Here is a 19,262-nt window from a genome sequence, read left to right as displayed (position 1 = left end):
CCCTCCCCATAGGGCACAGGTGTCAAACTCATTCCACGGGGGACCGAGTGTCTGCGGGTTTTCGCTCCTCCCTTATACTTGATTGATGAATTAACATCACTAATTAGTTAGGAACTCCCCACACCTGGTTGTCTAGGGCTTTATTGAAAGGAAAAAACAAAAACCTGCAGACACTAGGCCCTCCGTGGAATGAGTTTGACACCCCTGCCATAGGGCATACACCAACCTCTCTCCTTATTGCTACTGCTAATACACGTAACTCAAACAGTGTTCGAATATCTTCTTGCTTACCTTCAGAATTTATAGGCAACCTTATCATTATCCACAAACACTCTGTCTCACTGTCACTGCAGCTGGGACTTTCGACTCTTTTACAGATCTCAGAGGAAAACCTACACTTGGGACTTATCCTATACGGAACCTACCCTAGACTGTATTGTCACTCATGGATCTCACAGAGGAAAACCTCCACTCAGGACCTATCCTACACCTTATATTTACCTGGATCTCACAGAGGAAAACCTAAACCTTATATTTACCTGGATCTCACAGAGGAAAACCTACACCTTATATTTACCTGGATCTCACAGAGGAAAACCTCCACTCGGGACCTATCCTATACCTTATATTTACCTGGATCTCACAGAGGAAAACCTACACTTTATATTTACCTGGATCTCACAGAGGAAAACCTACACCTTATATTTACCTGGATCTCACAGAGGAAAACCTACACCTTATATTTACCTGGATCTCACAGAGGAAAACCTACACCTTATATTTACCTGGATCTCACAGAGGAAAACCTACACCTTATATTTACCTGGATCTCACAGAGGAAAACCTACACCTTATATTTACCTGGATCTCACAGAGGAAAACCTACACTCGGGACCTATCCTACACCTTATATTTACCTGGATCTCACAGAGGAAAACATACACTTTATATTTACCTGGATCTCACAGAGGAAAACCTACACCTTATATTTACCTGGATCTCACAGAGGAAAACCTACACCTTATATTTACCTGGATCTCACAGAGGAAAACATACACTTTATATTTACCTGGATCTCACAGAGGAAAACCTACACCTTATATTTACCTGGATCTCACAGAGGAAAACCTACACCTTATATTTACCTGGATCTCACAGAGGAAAACCTACGCCTTATATTTACCTGGATCTCACAGAGGAAAACCTCCACTCGGGACCTATCCTTAACGGAACCTACCCTACACCATATATTTACGACTGGTCGTAACACAATGAATAAACGCAGGCTTTCTAGGTCCGTATATTATAATTGTTCAGCCTACGATTCTCATCTCCCCAAGATGTCAAAATGAGTGGAAGCTGGTGTTAATTCACCCATTGGGTCAATACAGCTGCATAAGACAAGGCATTCACACAAGCACTGCCATTTAACCCTTACTTCTATGCCGAGTCTCCCCCTACACATCCGAACAGCCAATGCATCTCTGTTGCTAGACAGAACCTTAATGATATCTGTTCTTCCTCACTTCCTCTGTCCTGACCACTACCCCAAAGTGCTCACTCCTCCCCAACTCACCGCTGTCATGTTGACTCGTACCAGACTGCGGCGCTTCTCCTCCCATAGGATCCCTGATAGCTATCAATAACATATCCGGACAGAATCACATTCCCCTCTCTCCCTCAGTGACATGAATAAGTATATTTCATATTCTCATAACCCAACAGCACTTAACTAGTTTGGTCTTGCCCATTCACCCTCAATTGCACACACACACAATCCATGTCTCACTGGTCTCAAGGCTTAAAAATCCTTATTTAACCTGTCTCCTCCCTCAGCTACACTGATTGAAGTGGATTTACAAGTCACATCAGTAAGAGATGCCAACTTTCACCTGGATTCACCTGGTCAGTCATGGAAATAGTTGTCCCTAATGTTTTGTACACTCAGTGTTTTGTCTGAACTAAATTGAAGGGCCAAAGGGTCTCAATCTTGTATTGGTTTTTGCAACGTGACCTGCTATAGTCCTCAGGTCCACCAAAATGCTGCTCTTAAAGTCCCACCACAAATCGTATAAATGGTGGACCCACTCCCAGTTAAGAAACATTTAAAAACACACACACAGACATGGTTCTTTATTAAACGTTATTCTCTTCGTCCAATGATCTGGCATAATCAAAACAGTTATTTCTTTTATCCGCAAATGCTGGTTGTGCATCCGATTGCATTACAAGTGAGTGCGGGGGGGGGGGGACGGGGGGACGGGGACAGTTGTGCGTTGTCATACTGGCTGCAGTGAGGTTGGCCACGAGCAGCGTTCGATCCGTTGTGAGGGGCAGATCCACTGCTACTGAACACCAAGGAGATTGGTAGGTAAGTTACACTAGTGCGTAAACAGCGGTTAGAGAGGGGGGGGGGGAATAGATAGCCTGATCCCGGATCACTTTGTGCTGTCTTGCCCACTCCTATTTCATTGTCAAGACAGCACCAACTGATCTAAGGCCAGGCTAGGGAATAGCTAGGTACTCGAATGTGACACAAGAGTCCGGGATGACAGACAGATAAATACTGACAGTGTGTAAACAGAGGCAGTTGTGTTGCTGTGATAGATAGAGGTGCCGATACTGTGAAACAGACTTACGGAGGCAGTGCTGTTGTGTTGTGTGGTGGGGGGGGGGGGGGGGGCGGACTAGAGAGACATGGGGAACATAGGCAGCGGTGTTGTGAGCATACTGATATCGGGTCACAGAGTTTACATGGACATAGATGGATACATCCTACTGTCAATGTGCTACATAGGCAGAGGTGTTGTGAGCATACTGGTAACGTGGTACAGTTTGGGACTGACGGTGGGGGGGGGGGGGGGCAGAGATATTGACAATGTGCTACAGTACAGAGGCAGTGGTGCTGGGGGGGGTAATACATACACTATCCAGGCGTGGAATGAGGGAGGGACCACCTTGGGAAAGAGGGGGAGAAGGGGATCACGGAGTTGTTGGTCAACAAATTGTCATAAATCGTTCCTTTTTTATTTCAGGTGAAGTAGAAATGTAACTCTTGACTGGAGGTCAACGGCCGTGGTGGTCCTAGAACTCAGCCCCTTCCTCAAGTGGTCTAAACAGTCGATTAGTGATCAAAGCCTTCACTTCAGAAACCAAAACGAGAACAAAAAACGCTGAACATAAAAAGCTTTGACAACGTCAAAAAAGGTCTAGAGTCCGTGTACTTTAAAAAGAAGGAATACGTCTTATGTACATTTTGTCACGGCTGCTATTTTCGTACAGAGCATCTTCATAACCCCACGACGACTGTTCTCTTTTATCTTCCACCCACAAAAAAAAACAAAATACTGTAAACAGAACAAAACAGAGAGATGCCAACCCAACCCGGTCCAGTTTGTGTATCAATTTGATCCGACCTGTGAACGTGACAGTGCAAGAGGTCTCGTGCATAAAGTGAATTGCATCTGAAATCATTTTTGTTCTACTTATCTTTCGAGTTGATAGAAGAAAAAAAACACATTTCCACTGTGACTACTTAGTGTGCCGATATTCCTGGGTGAAACGAAGAGAACAAACCACTAGGTCTGGGGAGGTGGGGGGGGAAATCACAAGTTGAAGAACAGTGTGAGAAAAAAAAAAATGGAAAAAAGACATTCCACCTGGACAATTCAAATTGCAATCATTACTTTTTCAATATATATATTTATATTTCCATATATCTTTTGTAAGAAAAAAAAAATCGGTCTCTTGTATAGGAGAAGGTGAGGCAGCCCCCCCTTTGGGCCCCCCGTTTGCTGTCCCTGACAACATTTAGGGATGACTCGTGCCCAATGTCTAGCGGTCCGTCTGTCTGACTAGTTCCCTGCAGAAAGACGTGTGTCTTGTCGACCCCTTCGCCCCAGGTCTGACGGGCACCGAGCCTGAATTCCCGTCCAATGTCTTAAGGGGGAGAGAGGAGGAACAGCGAGTCGTCACTGAGGAGAGTAAACAGAACATCTCAGATTAAACTCCTTGTGCGGTGGCAGCCGATCCCTGGTGCTGGTTCTGAGGCATGTCTATGGTTGTGGTGAGGGGGTGATGGGGATAGTGCCATCCAGGTGAGATGCGCGCCGCGCGCCCCCCCTCTATTGTTCAGTCAAGTATGATGGGTTCGGGTTCGGCCCCGTTTCGGTGCCCGGTCTGGGTCTGAGATAGGGGAAGAGGGGGGGACGGCTGTCTGTCCATTGAGGCCTACGTTTGCCGTCAAAGTCCGTCCTGGTTGGGCCCAGGCTCGGCCCTCTTCCTAACCCCACTCCACTCTGGCCTGGTTTGTCACAGTGTGGGAGTCTGTAGTCATGCCTTCTGGCTGTCCCTGCCTGGGGGGGTGGTGGTGGACCCCCGTCTAAGGAGAGGGTGCAGGGGGACTGCTGCGAGCTGAACTGGGGGACAGGCTGGGGCTGCAGCTGCCTGGTGGGGCCCCTCCTCCGCTGGAGCGCCCCCCGTTGGCCCCCTGGCCCTCCAGGCCCTCTGAGTTCTCCAGCATCTCCTGGATGAGAGGGGGCATGGAGCCTGGGATCTCCATCTTCAGAGTGATCACTCGCTCCGCTCCTGGAGGAGGAGAGGGATGGAGGGAGGTAGAGGGAGGGAGGGAGAAGAAGAGAGAGGCAGAGAGAGAGGGTCATGTGTTATGTGTTCCGTAAGGTTCGGCCACTACAGCAAAATGACGTATGTATGACCATAAACATTTATATTCAAATAAATGGCGCATGATATAGCTATAAAATGGCAGTATTGCTGCGCTGAGACTAGGACTGGATTAATGCAGGGGTTTACAAAGGCTGAAGGCCCTGGGCCCAACCAAGTAGGGTGCTCAAGAGGCCAAAAATAACAAATATACAAATCACAGGAGCCAACTCTCAAAGTTCAAAATACACCAAAGAGCATCATTTAGCCACAGAGGATAAATAGTTTCTAGACAATTAACTGTGGATCAAGTCGCATAACAAGCACATACAGGTAACTGGCAAAAATAAAGTCTACACCGACATAAAACAATACAGTCTACCAAGCTACCAATGACATCACACTGGAAGAAGTTTAAGCTACACTAAAGCTACCCTATATATATAAAACAACGCAGTGTACAGGCGTGCTCTCTCACCCTTGGCGCTGATGCTCCTGAGGTCCGTGATCTTCATCAGCATCTTGGGGAACATGTGCGGTTTGTGAGGCCTCCTCTTCCTCACGTAGATCTTCAGAGCCTCCAGTAGGGGCTCCTGTAGCAAGTCCACCTTGTCTGCCTGCTCCAGATCCTGACGGTCTACACACACACACAAACAAACAATGAAAAACACGTCCTTAAATACCCAAACTTTACGCTCAACCGCGGTATGATTCACACAGCAGCATGATAAACAGTAGCATTATCCACATGCAGTATTAGGCAAACTCACGTCTTCACACTAGTAATACACACAGCTGACAAAAACACACTAGTTGCTATGCCACAGCTGAGACTTGTTTGTACTCATTTGCTGAAAAACAATGACAATTGGCCTCCTTGGACCTCAACTCCCGGGCCCTGACAGGAGTGCAACAGAATCCGAGGAGCGGTGCAGTACCTCCACACAGCAGACAGATGCCGCTGAGCAGGCCGGTCTCGGCGTCGTCCATCTCCAGGGGGAGGAGTGTTTGGGCGAAGGCGAACACCAGGTCCGTGAGCGGGCCGAAGCCCGCGTTGTGCATCTGGGTCCTGTTCAGGGTCAGCCCGTCTGAGAAGGTCATGGTGTCCTGGTCTGGAGTGTAGCGCGTGCATATCCTCAGAATCTGAGACGGAGGGATTGAGAGGGAGGGGGGGGGGGGGGGGGGGGAGGGGGGGGGGGGAGAAGGGGGGAAGGGGGGAGTAAGTAAGTCTTGCACGAGCCTTGGCTAATCGGAGCAGATCTCCTGTTTCTGTAGAGTGAGGAAGCTTGATGTGCAAGTACACCCCGTGGACAGGATGCTAGGCTACCGCAGGGCCTTCCCCCAAATCTATCTCCTTAATGCTGAGCGCCAAGCAGAGACGCATCGGGCCTTATTTTTTATGACTCGGCCCGGGGATCAAACTCCCAACCTTCCAATCTCAGGACGGACACTAACCACAAGGCCACTGAGTTAGTTGGAAAGGGAGGTGGAGCACAAATAATATTGTATAGTGGTGTTAACTTTTTGTAGATGTTTTGCTGTTTGTAATAAATGTGTGTGTGTGTGTGTGTGTGTCCTGATGCGTCTCCTCACCAGTATGTCCAGACAGGCAGCCTTGAGCAAGGTGATCTGGTCAGCGATAGTGAGGGTGGTGAAGCCCGGCAGATGTTTGGCAAACTCCACCGTCTTGATGATACACTTAGTGGACAGCTCACTGAACTTATCCCATAGGTTTACGTCTAGAGCCACGCGGTGCTCTGCACTGTTATTCTATAGGTAGGGAGGGAGGGAGGGAGGGAGGGAGGGAGGGAGAGATGCATATTATTCTGTGATTCTACAAATACACCGGTTGGCATGTTGAGAGCGCAAAGAGTGTATGATTGTCAGCGTTTGGTGTACCCAAACATATCGGCAGAGTGAGGGTAATGTTTGTGTACGTGTAACTTGTCGGTGTGCGTGCACGTGCCTGTGTGTCACTCACCGTGGTGTATTTGCCCAGCTGACAGAGCGAGGGAAACGTCTCCTTATGGGCCTTGCGAACGCGTTCGATCATCTGCTCCGTCTCGGTACTCAGCACGTAGATCTCCGGACACTCGGGCTTCTTCTCCTCCTTCTTCTTCTTGTTCCGGTCGTTCCTCACCGCTGAGAGCGAGAGAGAAGGAGACGGAGAGAGAGTTATCCTCTAGGCTCAAAGGACAATTCCCGAGGACGTGTGAGCGTTAACGCCTCCAGGTCGACCTCGCAATCATCACATAGCCGTGCCATCCCCAACCAAAGAGACGACACAGACATTGTATGGCGGGGGAACACACACATCAATCACTAAATGGAATTGTATATGAGAGAGAGAGAGGGAGAGAGAGAGAAAGGATTGTAAAGATGAAGGGAGCCATGATAGATAAGATGCTTTCTCTCCTCAGGACAGCTTGGCACTGTTCACTATGTGTGTGTGTGTGTGTGCTGTTGTTCCCCAGAGCTGCCAGCATGGGCCCAGAAAACACAACCTAATGAAGCCATTAAAGAACTATTAGCCTGGCGCTCCAATCAGTCCTGACACACACACAGAGAAACTGGAAAACGGAGATGCCCCCCCCCCCCCCCCCCCAAATCCAACTTTGATTATTTCAATCAGCTGTGTAGTGCTATGGCAAACACCAAAACATGCACCCGAGGGGGGGGGGGGCAGGACGGAGTTAGGGAAACCCTGCTGTACATGACATGTGCATCCGCTTGTTATGAGTGTGTGTGGTGGGTGGTGGGGTGAAGGTATTTGAGTAAATAGCATCAGGGTGTCAACCCCCAGAGAGCAAAGTCTTTGTGTCAAGTGGTTCTATGTCAAAAAGGATGGCACTTTGACCGAGACGTCAAGGTCAATTCACAAAGGTCAGTCAAGGGGTTTTAAGACAGCTGTGGACACACGCACAGCCCAGCTACACAACTCACTATAGATCCCAATTTAAAAAGCAAAAAACACACACATCGGATTTTGTCAAATTAATACGTTTTTTTTTTTAAAAACACCACAAACACAGCGCTACATCCCAGATGTAGTAACATGCTCCCGCCACTAGATGGCAGTGGTTGATTTCCCTAGTGGCCTTGACTGGGATGAATGTTGATATAAACCAGCGGCTCGGCGCACTGAGGAGGGTAACTCACTTACAGGGGGGGGGGGGGGAGAATGAAGTGCTAGGAGATTGTTTCGGCGCTTAGCCTCGTGGAAACCCATAGGGGGATATACAGTGCATGTGAGCCATGTGTGTGGTGGAAGTGGAGACGGGCATGGGACTAAGGGAGGGACGCCATCATGGTGGGTTGTGCATTATTGCTCCTTGATATAAAAAAAATGTCTTGAAATGTGCTGGAGCCGTCACTTTTTGTCACGTCAGTGTGTGGTGCTTTGAACATTACTTCGGGAAGACGTTTCTTGGGAGACAGCGTTTCACTCAGAAGAGACAGACACACGCGAGAGAGAGACAAAAGAGAGACACGCGAGAGAGAGAGAGAGAGAGAGAGAGACATGTTTCCCATGCTAATAAAGCCCCTTAAATTGAATTGGGGGGAGTGGGGGGAGAAAGACAGAGACAGGTAATGGTACTCACACTCCTTGGACATGCCCACTTCTAAACACTTCTGCAGGCGGCAGTACTGGCAGCGGTTGCGGGTGACCTTGTTGATGATGCAGCCTTTCTCGCGATGACAGGTGTACACCATGTTCTTCTGGATGCTTCGGCGGAAGAAACCCTGAGAGGAGAAGAGTGGTCGGGTGTTACATTTGCTCATAAAAAAAAAGAGAAGATAATTGTAAAAAAAAAAAAAAAAAAAAAAATGGGAGAGAAGGAGAGAAAGATTGCTTTTACGTTCTGGTTTTTCTTTGGCAAAATAAGCCTATGAATGACATGCGTTGCTGCCAATGTAGCGTCACGGAACTGAGAAAGAGAGAGAGGGGCCATAAAAGGTTCTTGATCTAAAAGGCTCGTTTTAGATAGCAGCGGTATCATTTGCGATAGTAAAACTAGAACAGGCCAGTTTGTGTGTGGAGACGGAAGGATAGAATGGCCAACAGTGTCAACAAGTCACGTGACAAAGGACACCGCATAGACGACAGGCTCTAACATCCAATGACACTCAACATGCTGGTGAGTGATGTTCAAACGTGTGGGTGTGTATTGGCCCAAAACTCTCGTGTTGACCTATGGAGGGCGAGTGACAACAACACCAGTACATACGTAATAGTGATTGGGGGGGGGGGGGGGGGGGTAGATAGTTACATATCAGGATATTATTTTTGACGATATATCGTATCGTTTTAACAATACCGCGATACTATTTGTGCGCACCTGCACCCAGTATTTTCCCTTCATAGTCTGTTCTCCATCTTCTTTATAAAAACGGGAGCCAATTTGTTTTCAGCACATTTATTTCCATGACTGATCGAAACTCGTTTTCTCACAGCTCTCTCTTGTCCCTCTGCAGCAGACATACGATGAGCGATATGTTCGGAACATCCGATTCTCGATAAAACCACAGTACCGAATGTCAATAAAATTGTGAGAATCTTAATACACATCGTATCGGCACCTAAGTATTGTCATATTGTAAAGAGAGGTCCTTTGCAATTCCCAGCTCTAATATGTAACAGGCTGTCTTCACACACACACACACACACACAACCCCCAATGACTCAATACGACACATCAACTTCCTTAAAACGAGTGCCCACACAGTGTTCAACTTCCCTTTCTGTGTGTCTGTGTCACGGAGCGTATTGTCCCACCACGTGTTTCTCCACGGTGACTAACCGTGGCACCACCGCCGCAGGTGCTACGCTCTCCTCTGAATCATGCCCGATCACACTCTGCTACTTGGGCATTCTAAAACGAGGCTGTTAACATATCGGGACATGACTTTTACAACCCACTAAGCTGAGGGAAATGTGCGAGCTTTGGCAGCGTGGGCACACTTTAGGTGCCAATAGCGCAATTTGAAGGAGAAAAGTGTGTGTGTGTGTGTGTGTGTGTGTGTGTGTGTGGGAACGAGAACGTTCGCGGGGCATTAACAGTTGGCATTTTAGCCATTTAACAGATGTTTCTAATCAGAGGGTCTTACAGTAGGAAGTGCACACATTTTCGTACCTTCTCTTTTTGTTGTATTGGTCCCCTGTGGGGAATCGAACCCACAACCCTGGCGTTCCAAGCGCCGTGCTCTACCAACTGAGCTACATGGGACCATCAGGTGCGTTTGCGCATGTGTCTGTGTGTGTATATCTATCTAGACATGCGGCTGTGTGGGCCTAGCTCGGCCAGGGGCTAGGTTAGTTGTGCCACACTGGGTGGGCATTAACTCACCAGTCTAAGCGCCAATGAGCTCCCCTTGGTTAATCCCTTAAGGGGCTTATGGGTAGGCAGGGCCTGGTGGCATCGGGGGAGCGTCACATTAACTCCCATTCCTCTTAATTACTCTCTAAAAAAGGGAAGACCAAGCCCACCAGCTGCTGCCCTCCTCGCCCACAGAGACGATGGCGGCGAGAGACTGACAGGCAAGTAGTGTGGGAAGCTTTCAACCTATTGTGTTGAAGTGCGGTACGCGCGCGTGCGTGCCTTTTGGCAAATACAACGCATGTTCCGCCGTCATCTTGTGAATGTCATGATCTTGGTCACCGATCAGAACATTGACAGTGAACAGTGCGGATTTAATAGCGTCTGTGTGCTGGAGTCATTCGTACAGAGACATTCGTACAGAGACATTCGTACAGAGACATTCGTACAGAGACATTCGTACAGAGACATTCGTACAGAGACATTCGTACAGAGACATTCGTACAGAGTCATTCGTACAGAGTCATTCGTACAGAGTCATTCGTACAGAGTCATTCGTACAGAGTCATTCGTACAGAGTCATTCGTACAGAGTCATTCGTACAGAGACCAACAGAAGCGGAGAGCCTTTGTTTCTGACCTATCAAACATGTCATCGAGGCGGGATGAGTGAGTGATGGCACACAGAGAGGTAAGAGGGTGCTGGACAGAAACACACGGAGTAGACCAAACATTAGGAACGCCTTCCTAATATTGAGTTGCACCCCCTTTTGCTCTCAGAACAGCCTCAAATTGTTGGGGCATGGACTCTACAAGGTGTCGAAAGCGTTCCACAGGGATGCTGGCCCATGTTGCCTCCAATGCTTCCCACGGTTGTGTGAAGTAGGCTGGATGTCCTTTGGGTGGTGGACCATTCTTGATACACACGGGAAACTGTTGAGTGTGAAAAAAAACTTTTGACACAAATCAGTGCACCTGGCACCTACTACCTATACCCTGTTCAAAGGTACTTAAATATTTGGTCTTGCCCATTCACCCTCTGAATGACACACGTACACAATCCATGTCTCAATTGTCTCAAGGCTTAAAAATCCTTCTTTAACCCGTCTCCTCCCCTTTCATCTACACTGATTGAAGTGGATTTAACAGGTGACATCAATAAGGGATCTTATTACTTATTAGTATTACTGACCAGGTGAAAACTGTCATGGAAAGGGCAGGTGGTCCTAATGTTTTGTACACTCGGAGTACACGATGATATGTGAAATAAATTGGATAACAGATGACAGAAAATACAGATGAATATTTGAAAAGACAGGTCAAGAAGAAAAACATACAGATGGACCGAGAGAAGATGAGTAGAGGGTACAGACAGACTGGCAAGCAAACAAACAAATCAGACGTAAACAGAGGGCAAATACAAACAGACAGAAAGTGACGAATAAACAGGCTGTAAAGAAAGAGAAATGGAGAGCAAATATGGGCAGATTTGCAGCCAGATGCCCAGGCTAATGAACTGATGCCCTGCAGCAACTAAGAGTATTGCTCGTGGCGGCGATTTGTGTGCCTCTCTGGTGTTGCGCTTTGCCCAGCAATATCACTAATCCACTCCATCGTGCACGCACACACACAATTGGGGGGAGATTAAGTGGCGACAGCCCCTAATGTCGGCAGACCAGAGCTGGTGTGTGTGTGTGTGTGTGTGTGTGTGTGGTGGCAGAACAGAGTTGGTATGGCTTCGGCAGCGTGCACAGGCCAGGCCAAACACTCCTCTGATCTGAGCCCTGTATGAAGGTCAGGTGACCCGTTAAGCCCCTCCCTAACCCCCCTTTGACTGTCGCCCTCAACCAGGATCAGCAGAGCTGACCTGGATGACTTGAAACGTACCATACATTAGTAAACTTAGCACATCTGATGTCGGCCATTTTGTGCCAAATGGCCCTGGTTTCCTCGACTTGTGGGCTTTGTAAAGGTAGGGAAATGCAACTGAATGCAGCCGGTGATGGAGTCAGTGTGGACATGATGGGGCGTGAATCTAGCCCCGTTTCACTGGGTGCGGTCACATAGTGAACATACTGTATGTAAGCCTACCCTCCCAGCAGAAGGTAGTCATGTTACAACAGGGGCATTGCCAATGTGATGGGTGATGCCCTCTCCACATGCCAGAGGAGATTCCTGTGCCCAGTTTGGCAACGGCACTGCTTGGCATGGCAGTGGCACAACCATGAAAATATCTCCATTCCAGTTAAGCACTTTTACTGGGTAAGTCTCCGTGCTATCACATTTATAGACTCAACTCCCCCTGATTCAATCAGCAAATTTTTCCAACAATTGTTTACAGACAGATCAATTCAATTCAATTCAATTCAATCATTTCACTTATAATGCACTGTATCACAATTCCAGTGGGTCAGAAGTTTACATACACTAAGTTGACTGTGCCTTTAAACAGCTTGGAACATTCTAGAAAATGATGTCATGGCTTTATCACACGTGGTGTGATCATAACAACATACAGGAACTCAAGTCCTTCTGTTCACCTGACTTTGAATTCCTCACAATCAAATGTCGACCGCATTATCTACCAAGGGAATTCTCTTCGATTATAATCACAGCCGTATATATTCCCCCCCAAGCAGACACAGATGGCCCTGAACTAACTTTATTTGACTATGTAAACTGGAAACCACATATCCTGAGGATGCATTCATTGTAGCTGGGGATTTTAACAAGGCTAATCTGAAAACAAGACTCCCTAAATTCTATCAGCATATCGATTGCGCAACCAGGGCTGGTAAAACCCTGGATCATTGTCATTCTAACTTCCGCGACGCATATAAAGCCCTCCCCCACCCTCCTTTCGGAAAAGCTGACCACGACTCCATTTTGTTGCTTCCAGCCTACAGACAGAAACTAAAACAAGAAGCTCCCGCGCTCAGGTCTGTTCAACGCTGGTCCGACCAATCTGATTCCACGCTTCAAGACTGCTTCGAATCACGTGGATTGGGATATTGAAAGAGATTTGCGTCAGTTCAAATCTGGTATCAGGACAAAATGTGATTCAGAGTCACCGAATATATTTTAAGTATTTTAATTAAACTCAAGCGATAAATGGTAAATGCTATTTTCGTATATACGGGTTCACTGTATCACCACATAGGGTAAAGCAGGGAACTGTGGAATGTACTCAAATAGCAGTTCTTATGCTATGACAGCTTTAGTTCCAACTCATCCAGTTGGCCTATCATAGTAGAGGCTGAGCGCGGTTTAAACTCTTGGGGCACCCGGACTTGTCCAAGTCCCTTAGTGCTTTTCTTCCTTTGTTCACATCTGGTTGCTGGGTAGATTAGCTCCTTCTTGTGTCTCCCCCTTGATTCTTCACTCAAACAATTCCTAATATGGTACTGATCAGTGCCCTAACCTCCCTGGTTGGCCTAGAGAGATGCACCCCTCCCCTCTCCAGATTGACCACAGCTTTTATGGCCTGTTATGTTTCCGGTCACCTACACCTACACACACCCACATCTGTATTGTTTGTGTATGTGTGTAACAAAACAATATTCATCTTCAAACAATATGCTAGCAGGCTATAGTGTATAAACATAAATCCTAACAATTTGTTCCGTATTGCGTCCAACAACAAATTTCGGTGAGCAAGCTCATTAGAAAGTGCATCGGCGATGTCGTACCCACAGCAACTATTAAAACATTCCCAAACCAGAAACCGTGGACTGATGGTAGCATTCGCGCGAAACTGAAAGCACGAACCACTGCTTTTAACCAGGGCAAGGTGACCGGAAACATGACCGAATACAAACAGTGTAGCTATTCCCTCCGCAAGGCAATCAAACAAGCTAAGCATCAGTAGAGACAAAGTAGAGTTGCAATTCAACGGCTCAGACACAAGAGGTATGTGGCAGGGTCTACAGTCAATCACGGATTACAAAAAGAAAACCAGCCCCGTCGCAGACCAGGATGTCTTGCTCCCAGACAGACTAAAAACTTCTTTGCTCGCTTTGAGGACAATACAGTGCCACTGACACAGCCCGCTACCAAAACTTGCGGACTCTAATTCCCTGCAGCCGACGTGAGTAAAACATTTAAATGTGTTAACCCTCGCAAGGCTGCAGGCCCAGAAGGCATCCCCAGCCGCGTCCTCAGAACATGCGCAGACCAGCTGGCTGGTGTATTTACGGAGACCCTGGGTCTCGACCCCGCCCTGTGCAATTGGGTACTGGACTTCCTGACGGGCTGTCCCCAGGTGGTGAGGGTAGGTAACATCTCCACCCCGCTGATCCTCAACACTGGGGCCCCAGAGGGGTGCGTTCTGAGCCCTCTCCCTGTACTCCCTGATCACCCACGACTGCGTGGCCATGCACGCCTCCAACTCAATCATCAAGTTTGCGGATGACACTACAGTGGTAGGCTTGATTACCAACAATGACGAGACGGCCTAGAGGGAGGAGGTGAGGGCCCTCGGAGTGTGGTGTCAGGAAAATAACTTCACACTCAACGTCAACAAAACAAAAAGGAGATGATTGTGGACTTCAGGAAACAGTAGAGGGAGCACCCCCCTATCCACATCGACAGGACAGTAGTGGAGAGGGTAGTAAGTTTTAAGTTCCTCGGCGTACACATCACGGACAAACTGAATTGGTCCACCCACACAGACAGCGTTGTGAAGAAGGCTTGTCACCAAAAGCACTCACAAACTTCTACAGATGCACAATCGAGAGCATCCTGTCGGGCTGTATCATGTCACAAGCTGTCACAGGAAGGCCATAAAGATCATCAAGGACAACAACCACCCGAGCCACTGCCTGTTCACCCCGCTATCATCCAGAAGGCGAGGTCAGTACATGTGCATCAAAGCAGGGACCGAGAGACTGAAAAACAGCTTCCATCTCAAGGCCATCAGACTGTTAAACAGCCACCACTAACATTGAGTGGCTGCTGCCAACATACTGACTCAACTCCAGCTCACTTTAATAATGGAAATTGATGGAAATTGATCAAAAATGTATCACTAGTCACTTTAAACAATGCCACTTAATATAATGTATATACTGTACTCTATATCATCTACTGCATATTGCCATCTTTATGTAATACATGTATCACTAGCCACTATAAACTATGCCACTTTTATGTTTAGATACCCTACATAACTCATCTCATATGTATATACTGTACTCGATACCATCTACTGCATCTTGCCTATGCCGTTCTGTACCATCACTCATTCATATATCTTTATGTACATATTCTTTATCCCTTTACACTTGTGTGTATAAGGTAGTAGTTGTGGAATTGTTAGGTTAGATTACTCATTAGTTATTACTGCATTGTCGGAACTAGAAGCACAAGCATTTCGCTACACTCGTATTAACATCTGCTAACCATGTGTATGTGACAAATACAATTTCATTTGATTTGATTTCTGATAGGCTTATTGACATCATTTGAGTCAAATGGAGATGTACCTGTGGATGTATTTCAATGCCTGCCTTCAAACTCAGTGCCTCTTTGCTTGACATCATGGGAAAATCAAAAGAAATCAGCCAAGACCTCAGAAAAAAACATTTGACCTCCACAAGTCTGGTTCATCGTTGGGAGCAATTTCCAAACTCCTGAAAGTACCACATTCATCTGTACAAACAATGGTACGCAAGTATAAACACCATGGTACCGCGCAGCCGTCATACCGCTCAGGAAGGATATGCGTTCTGTCTCCTAGAAATGAACGTACTTTGGTGTGAAAAGTGCAAATCAATCCCAGAACAACAGCAAAGGAGCGTGTGAAGATGCTGGAGGAAACACGTACAAACATATCTATATCCACAGTAAAACAAGTCCTATATTGACATAACCTGAAAGGCAGCTCAGCAAGGAAGAAGCCACTGCTCCAAAACCGCTGCTCCAAAACCGCCATAAAAAAGCAAGACTACGGTTTGAACTGCACATGGGGACAAAGGTCTTCCAAATGGACAATAACCCCAAGCATACTTCCAAAGTTGTGGCAAAATGGCTTAAGGACAACAAAGTCAAGGTATTGGAGTGGCCATCACAAAGCACTGACCTCAAACCTATAGAAAATTTGTGGGCAGAACTGAAAAAGCGTGTCTGAGCAAGGAGGCCTACAACCTGACTCAGTTACACCAGCTCTGTCAGGAGGAATGGACCAAAATTCACCCAATTTATTGTGGGAAGCTTGTGGAAGGCTGCCCAAAACATTTGACCCGAGTTAAACAATTTAAAGGCTACCAAATACTAATTGAGTGCATGTAAACTTCTGACCCACTGGGAATGTGATGAAAGAAATAAACACTGAAATAAATCACTCTACTATTATTCTGACATTTCACATTTTTAAAATAAAGTGGTGATCCTAACTGACCTAAGACAGGGAATTTGTACGAGGATTAAATGTCAGGAATTGTGGAAAACAGAGTTTTAAATGTATTTGGCTAAGGTGTATGTAAACTTCCGACTTCAACTGTATCTAGGAACTGATCTAGAAAGACTAGTCAACACTCCCTAGAAAGAGAGTGCGAGAGTGACACCCTCTCAATCCCTCAAATATGCATCACAATATCACAGCCCGTCCAACGCATACCACAGCCGACATGAAATAACCATGGTGGAAAGAGGTGAGCTAGGTGACTTCGCCACGCTGCAAACACCGTGATGGTGAAACTCCCCTACCACTCTTCGTGCAGTCCAGGGCTGTGATTTTATTATGCCGTCTAAGTGTACGTCCCAAAAGGCACCTCAAAATGGTGCAATTTGGGATGCAGTCTCAGGGAGGAACTCTTTCGCTCTTATTCTGCTATGGGCCGGAATGAGGGTTCTAACCTGTAAGTGGCCATCTCGGATTCAGCTGCGTGGTTTGCTGATGCCTTATTGACACTCTTACTAGAGAGGTCCTGGGTTTGAGGTCAGAGAGGAAGGACATCCCAGGATACCTCGACGGCACAATTCCACAAGAGCAGTGGTTCCCAAACTTTTTATAGTCCTGTACCCCTTCAAACATTAAAACCTCCAGCTGCATACCCACTCTAGCATCAGGGTCAGCGCACTCTCAAATTACGTTTTTTGTTGCCATCATTGTAAGCCTGCCACACACTATACGATAAATTTATTAAACATAAGAATGGGTGTGAGTTTTTGTCACAACCCAGCTCGTGGGAAGTGACAAAGAGCTCTTATAGGACCATGGCACAAATAATAATAATAATTTTGCTCTTTATTTAACCATCTTACTGGCTAAACTACAGGAGCTAGACCTTACAGCTCTGGGATTAAACAATACACTGTGGCTAAACTACAGGAGCTAGACATTACAGCTCTGGAATCAAACAATACACTGTGGCTAAACTACAGGAGCTAGACCTTACAGCTCTGGGATTAAACAATACACTGTGGCTAAACTACAGGAGCTAGACCTTACAGCTCTGGAATCAAACAATACACTGTGGCTAAACTACAGGAGCTAGACCTTACAGCTCTAGGATTAAACAATACACTGTGGCTAAACTACAGGAGCTAGACATTACAGCTCTGGAATCAAACAATACACTGTGGCTAAACTACAGGAGCTAGACCTTACAGCTCTAGGATTAAACAATACACTGTGGCTAAACTACAGGAGCTAGACCTTACAGTTCTGGGATTAAACAATACACTGTGGCTAAACTACAGGAGCTAGACATTACAGCTCTGGAATCAAACAATACACTGTGGCTAAACTACAGGAGCTAGACTTTACAGCTCTGGGATTAAACAATACACTGTGGCTAAACTACAGGAGCTAGACCTTACAGCTCTAGGATTAAACAATACACTGTGGCTAAACTACAGGAGCTAGACCTTACAGCTCTAGGATTAAACAATACACTGTGGCTAAACTACAGGAGCTAAGACATTACAGCTCTGGGATTAAAAAATACACTGTGGCTAAACTACAGGAGCTAGACCTTACAGCTCTGGAATCAAACAATACACTGTGGTTAACTACAGGAGCTAGACTTCACAATACTGGAACTACAGCAATTATAAAAGAGAGGGGGAATTAGCGCTTTACAGGAGAGAAGTGCTAATACGGGGATTAAAGCTGTTTTCGAATACTCACGCTAACCGCACTACTTGTGAAGTAAATTGAGTACGTAGTATGCTTATTGGTCATAGTATGGATATAGTTAGTATGCCAAAAGTTCCCGGATGTCATAATGAATTCGCCATAATACGAAGTACACAAGCAGTCGACACTTTCCCAGTGTGTTTAGGGCCCATAACGGTATTCTTCAGGAAATGGGCGTGGCTTCACAATGTTTTCAGATTTTAAGAAAACGGCGGGAAATATGCATGCTGAAGTCCGGTGAGAGCGGAGACAAATTAACTAATTAAATTAACTGCGTTAACTAGTTATGGCAAATGTTAATAAAATGTTGAGCAATGGTCATAGAGTAATGACTTTTCAAATAGGTTACGCTACGTTGGTTGACAATTTGTAGCTATCCTTACGAGCCGCATAGCAATTCAGCAGTATGTACCGGTATGTACTGAGCTGGTCATGGGTGCACCTCAGCCACGCTCAAGGTCCTAAACGATATTATTACCGACATCGATAAAAGACAATACTGTGCAGCCGTATTCGTCGACCTGGCCAAGGCTTTCGACTCTGTCAATCACAACATTCTTATCGGCAGACTCGACAGCCTTGGTTTCTCAAATAATTACGTCGCCTGGTTCACCAACTACTTCTCATAGAGTTCAACGTGTCAAATCGGAGAGTCTGTTGTCCGTAGCTCTGGCAGTCTCTATGGGGGTGCCACAGGGTTCAATTCTCGGGCCGACTCTCTTCTCTGTATACATCAATGATGTCACTCTTGCTGCTGGTGATTCTCTGATCCACCTCTACGCAGACGACACCATTCTGTATACTTCTGGCCCCTCTTTGGACACTGTGTTAACTAACCTCCAGACGAGCTTCAATGCCATACAACTCTCCTTCCGTGGCCTCCAACTGCTATTAAATGCAAGTAAAACTAAATGCATGCTCATTAACCGATCGCTGCCCGCACCTGCCCGCCCGTCTAGCATCACTACTCTGGACGGTTCTGAATTAGAATATGTGGACAACTACAAATACCTAGGTGTCTGGTTAGACTGCAAACTCTCCTTCCAGACTCACATTAAGCATCTCCAATCCAAAATTAAATTAGGAAGCGCTCCAGCAGGTAGATTTCACTGGTTACCCCCAAAGCCAATTCCTCCTTTGGCC

The 19,262-nt window shown here is 46.5% G+C and overlaps 1 protein-coding gene and 1 non-coding gene across 4 annotated transcripts in view; both read right to left on the bottom strand.

Annotated features, from left to right (window-relative positions):
- Window positions 1-2,118: 2,118 nt before the first annotated feature.
- The window catches only part of LOC129832882 (retinoic acid receptor alpha-like), a 175,016-nt gene continuing 157,872 nt past the window's right edge, over window positions 2,119-19,262 (bottom strand). For all 3 annotated transcript variants that reach the window (XM_055896981.1, XM_055896982.1, XM_055896983.1), the window contains 6 exons: window positions 8,265-8,406; window positions 6,644-6,804; window positions 6,256-6,432; window positions 5,601-5,805; window positions 5,141-5,299; window positions 2,119-4,587 (listed from right to left, as the gene is read on the bottom strand). In XM_055896981.1, the coding sequence (XP_055752956.1) occupies window positions 4,382-4,587; window positions 5,141-5,299; window positions 5,601-5,805; window positions 6,256-6,432; window positions 6,644-6,804; window positions 8,265-8,406 (1,050 nt within the window). In that variant the 3' untranslated portion in view covers window positions 2,119-4,381. The remainder of the gene's footprint in view (window positions 4,588-5,140; window positions 5,300-5,600; window positions 5,806-6,255; window positions 6,433-6,643; window positions 6,805-8,264; window positions 8,407-19,262) is intronic.
- Window positions 9,816-9,892, bottom strand: trnap-ugg (transfer RNA proline (anticodon UGG)). Its single transcript has one exon. It is a non-coding gene; the product is annotated as a tRNA-Pro (tRNA).

This window comes from Salvelinus fontinalis, chromosome 34 (assembly GCF_029448725.1).
Source record: "Salvelinus fontinalis isolate EN_2023a chromosome 34, ASM2944872v1, whole genome shotgun sequence".
NCBI lineage: Eukaryota > Metazoa > Chordata > Actinopteri > Salmoniformes > Salmonidae > Salvelinus > Salvelinus fontinalis.
The sequence above is the reverse complement of the archived record's forward strand: the minus strand, read 5'-3'. Positions and strand labels throughout refer to the sequence as shown.